At 53.4% G+C, this 4,453-nt stretch overlaps 1 protein-coding gene across 1 annotated transcript; it reads right to left on the bottom strand.

Annotated features, from left to right (window-relative positions):
• Positions 1–926: 926 nt before the first annotated feature.
• On the bottom strand, positions 927–2,166 carry IGFBP5 (insulin-like growth factor binding protein 5; the record flags this gene model as incomplete). The annotated part of the gene is made up of 3 exons (XM_010086342.1): positions 927–1,226; positions 1,643–1,762; positions 1,940–2,166. Coding segments are annotated over 3 exons (479 nt in total), but the record flags the coding sequence as incomplete, so codon positions are not given.
• Between the last annotated feature and the right edge of the window lie 2,287 nt (positions 2,167–4,453).

Here is a 4,453-nt window from a genome sequence, read left to right as displayed (position 1 = left end):
TTGCAGGTTTCGAGGCAAAGTTTTGCAAGAAGGAAAAGCCATGTCCGTGCACACACACGCTCACACACACATGCAGGCGACAAATGCTTCCACACCTGGATACACAATGGTCAGAGTCTCGCTTGTCCAAAAAAAAATTTCTCAAACCTCCTGTTTGAGAAGAACCAGACAGAGAAGGATGTATTTCCTTTTTGGATGTTTTCTTTTTGAAGTCCACAAATATATTTTGGGGGTACTCGTGCCATTGCAGGAGCTGTGTTTCCCTCCAGACGCGAAGCCAGCAGTCCCACGCCTCCTCCCGACGTGTCGAACTCTGCCTGGAGCTGGGGCAGTCATTTGAGACGGAAATCAAATCAACTCAGTGAGTCCCAGCGATGTTGGGAGGAGACTCCAAAGGACTGCAGCGAGGAGGGGGAATGCTGGTAGCCGCAAGGTTTTCTCTCTAGACTCTTTAGAAAACAACTAGCTAACTCAAAAAAAAAAATAAAAAATTAACCTACCTGAAACCTGTACTGGAAAATCACCAACTCGGAGAGCTTCCTAAATTGGGGTGGTCTCCGCTTGTGGCAGGGGGTGCAGGTGGCAGCAGGGAGAGGTGCAGGAAGGCGTGGGACGGCGGAGTGGCCAAGACTGGTTTGTCTCTGGCTCTGTCCTTTCCTTGTTGAGTCCTTGTTGTCAAGAGGCTGCTGTAGATTCCGAGTCCTCAGTTTCTTCAGGGTTTGTTTTTCTCTTCTCTTCTCTTTTCTTCTTTTCTTTTCTTCTTTCATTTTCTCATTTTTTTCTTTTCATTCTTTCCTTTCTCATTTCCTTTTTTCTTTTCTTCTCTCTTCTCTTTTTTCTTTTTTATTTTCTTTTTTCCTTTCTTTCTCTTTGCTTTTCCTTTCTTTACTTCTTTCTTTTTCTTTCTCTTTTTTTTGGTTTTCCTTCCTTTCTCTTTTTTCTTTTCCTTCCTTTCTCTTTTTTTCTTTTCCTTTCTTTTTTTCTTCTTACATGAGATGAAAGGAATCGGAGTCTCAGGGCGCGGGGAGGTGCGGAGGGGAGAGTGGAAGGGAGCCTGGGTAGGTAGTGATGGGGCGGAGGGAGGGGATGCGACTTCACTCCACGTTGCTGCTGTCAAATGCGTGGCACTGCAGGTCTCCGCTCAGGTAGTCAGTCCCTGGCAGCTTCATGCCGTATTTGTCCACGCACCAACACAACCCACGCTTCCGGCCTCGGGAGGGCTTGCACTGGGGAGACACCCAAGGGCACAGATCAGGAGCTGGCCACCAGCAACCACATGGCTCCTTTGTGCTGGGGATCAGGATCAGCCCTGCGCTTTCCCCCTTTCACCCCAGCGATGCAACCCCCTGGGTAGGACCTAGCTCCTGGTCTCTGCTTACAGCACATCTCCATCCCCTCTGCTACCCCAGCCTGGGGCTCCCTGATTTTTCCTCCTCCCTCACCAGCTCCTTCAGGATGCTCGCTTCAGGCTGGATGGTACTTGGAGCCATCAGCAAGGCCACTCACCACCAAACGTGCCTGGGGATGCTTACAGCAACCTCCCCACCAGCCCAGCAGAGGAAAAACCTCCATCCTTTCCATCCCAGGCAGTGGCAGAGAAAAGCTTCCCTGGGTGGGGAGCATCCCTCAGTGGGACTCTTACCTGCTTCCTCTTGTAGAAGCCCTTTCGGTCGCAGTTGGGGAGGTGGACGGCGCGGGGGACCATCCGCTGGCTGCTCTTGAGCTCCTGCAGGGACGCCTCCATGTGCCTGCGGCAGGGGCCCTGCAAGCAGGGAGAAGATGGAGCGTGAGAAGGGGAGCACCTTGCAGCAAGCCTCCAGCTGCAAATACCCCCAGGTCCCCTGTCCCTCCCCACCGCACCCACTCCCCAGGGGAGGAAAAGCCCTCCTGCAGTCCCCTGCCCATGGCAGCCCTGCGGAGGGAAGGTGAAGGCACCCACCAGCTCGAACTCTTGCCGGAGCTCAGGGATGATGACGCGGGGGTGTGCCGTGTTCTCTGCCATGCCCACAAACTTGGCCAGGGTCAGCTTCTTCCGTCGGTCCTTCTTCAGGGCCTCAGCCTTGAGCTCGGAGAGGCGCCCGTGCTTGGGCCGGTAGGCCTTGGGCGGGTAGGTCTCCTCTGTCATCTCCGATGTGGTTGGCTCCTCATGTTCTCGGGACTCCCGTTCTGGAAGGGAAGGGGTACCAAACTGTGAGGTCTTCATGAGCTCACTGAGGCTTGCTTTTGTACAGAGAGCCTCCTGCCTGATCCCAGAGGACATCTTTGCACCAGGCAGGATGGGAACAAATGACCAAAGAAATCCCTTTCCCAGCTGGTGCCTAAAGTCCTGGCTCTAACCCACTGTGTGGGACTTGGCGTGGCTTTCGCGTGACCCCCAAGCTCAGGATAGGAAGGTGTCTGAGGCCGTGGAGGAACTGGGGGTCAGGATGGGGTCCTCATACAAGGCCACCATCGTCTGCAGTGTGTCAGTTGAGAAGGACTGGTGGGAAGGTTATCCCAAACTTAGGAAGGATCAGATGACACACAAAATGTGGCAGAAAAGCCTCTGTTTAGCCATGGCAAGAGGATTAAGTGACAAATTCATATCGCACCCTGCCTTCTAGATGGAAGAGCAAAAGCCAGGGATGCTCAAAGATAAGACAACTCCAAAGTTAACGTCGATGCCACAGCAAACCCACCATGCAGTTGGGCAAACACTTCAGCAGCGATGCCAAAGACATGGCTGACAAGAGCTGGGATCTCCAGGGTCCTCAGCCTGCAGCCCCACGCTCACGGGACCGAACCATCCCCTGTCCGCTGGCATGCACCCAGCAGCTGGCAGAGCCCAGGGTAAAGCTGCCAAGTGGTGCTGCCTGAACATAGCTGCCACCGATGATACTGACAGCAAGGGAGGAGTGCATTTAGGCTCTGCCTGCAGCAGTCACCTTCCTATAGCCCCTAGATCGCCCCAGTGTGACCTGTGCCAGAGGATGCAGTCAGGAGCCCTGCATGGTTATATATAGGAGAGAGCTGGTGACAGTCTAAAATTAGATGACTTGTGACATTTCATACAGCCACCAGAGTGAAAAAGGGTTATTTCTGGACTAAATTTGAATAGAGTTTAAAGCTCCTGAAGCTCCCCGTCTCCCAGTCCCTGGTTTCCAGCAGCCCTATGCTGACACCAGGTTTGTGCTGGGTGGGTGGGCGTGCACAGGGGAACCTACCACGGCAGGAGGAAAAGCACCAGGACAGCTGAAATCCCTCTCCGCACAGTGTCTCCAGCAACTTCAATACCAGTGAACCTGGCTCATTCCCCCTTCAACCCTACAGTGAAGATAGCGGGGAACCAATTTTGCCCCTCCTTGCAACGTCACTGTCAGGACAAAAGGAAAAGGCCCAGGATGAAAAAAAGCAGATAAACCCCGCTCCAACAAGGCAAATGGGAGTCTCCCTGTCTCCCTGCAGACCGGCTGTTCCCTGGAGCCCAGGTGCACCCCAGCGGGAAGGGAGATGGCTCTGCCCCACCAGTGCCCAGGGGATGCCCAGCGAGGGGGGACAGATGCGATGTTCAGTGGCAGATGGCAGCACTGGCCTGTCACACACACTCCAGTAGGGTGGCCTTGGGGGTGGCTTGAGGGGACAGGCTTGTTGCTCAACCCCCAAGCCTGCCATGGCTGCCAATCTCACCTCCCTCTTTGCCAAGGCAGACCAGCCCTCTCCCAGCAAAACTGGAAAGTTTTCCACGACCACTTATTTATTAGAGCAGACTTTTTTCCTCTCTTCCACAAGAACAGAGCTGGGTCAGCATCCCAGACTCAGCATGCTCCTAACTGCTCACAGCAACGTAAATGACCCCATGCACTATCCCTGGGACTCACATGTGTCCCCAGGATGGGATTCTCTTGCCATTTTGCCCCATGATGCTCATGTGTTTGTTTTTCTTGATACAGAACTCAAAGGCCCCCACAGGTTGCGGTTCCTCTATCATAAGGGGATGACAGACAAGGGATAGGGAAGAAATTGCTTAAATTGCGAATGATCTTGTCCCCCAGGAAATGACACCGTACAAGGTGCAGTAGAAGCACATACTTTGCCACAAAGATGTTGCGGCAATTTGAGGTCTGAAAGGAGATCGGAGACATCTGCAGTGACTAAGCCCTTCCAGGGCAATGAAACACGCTGTGATCTGTCCCAGGAACCCCCCCTGGCACTGACTGCCAAGGCTGGACAAGGCAGAGCCAGGGCAATCTCCCTGGGCTGCCTTACGGTAATTAAGGGGAGGATTCACATCGGTGCAGGCAACCCTACAATAACACAAGAGGAGCACAGCTCATTACCTCTGCAATAACAAATACGAGAGGCACAGCTACCTGGGCAAACCTAAAATAACAAACAAACGGGACAAGGCAGGGAGGATTCAGTCAGAAAAACAGCACAGGGTGTCCAGTCCCCTGGACTCACATTGCAATGGGTG

Source organism: Pterocles gutturalis, unplaced genomic scaffold (genome assembly GCF_000699245.1).
Source record: "Pterocles gutturalis isolate BGI_N339 unplaced genomic scaffold, ASM69924v1 scaffold1231, whole genome shotgun sequence".
Lineage (NCBI taxonomy): Eukaryota > Metazoa > Chordata > Aves > Pterocliformes > Pteroclidae > Pterocles > Pterocles gutturalis.
The sequence above is the reverse complement of the archived record's forward strand: the minus strand, read 5'-3'. Positions and strand labels throughout refer to the sequence as shown.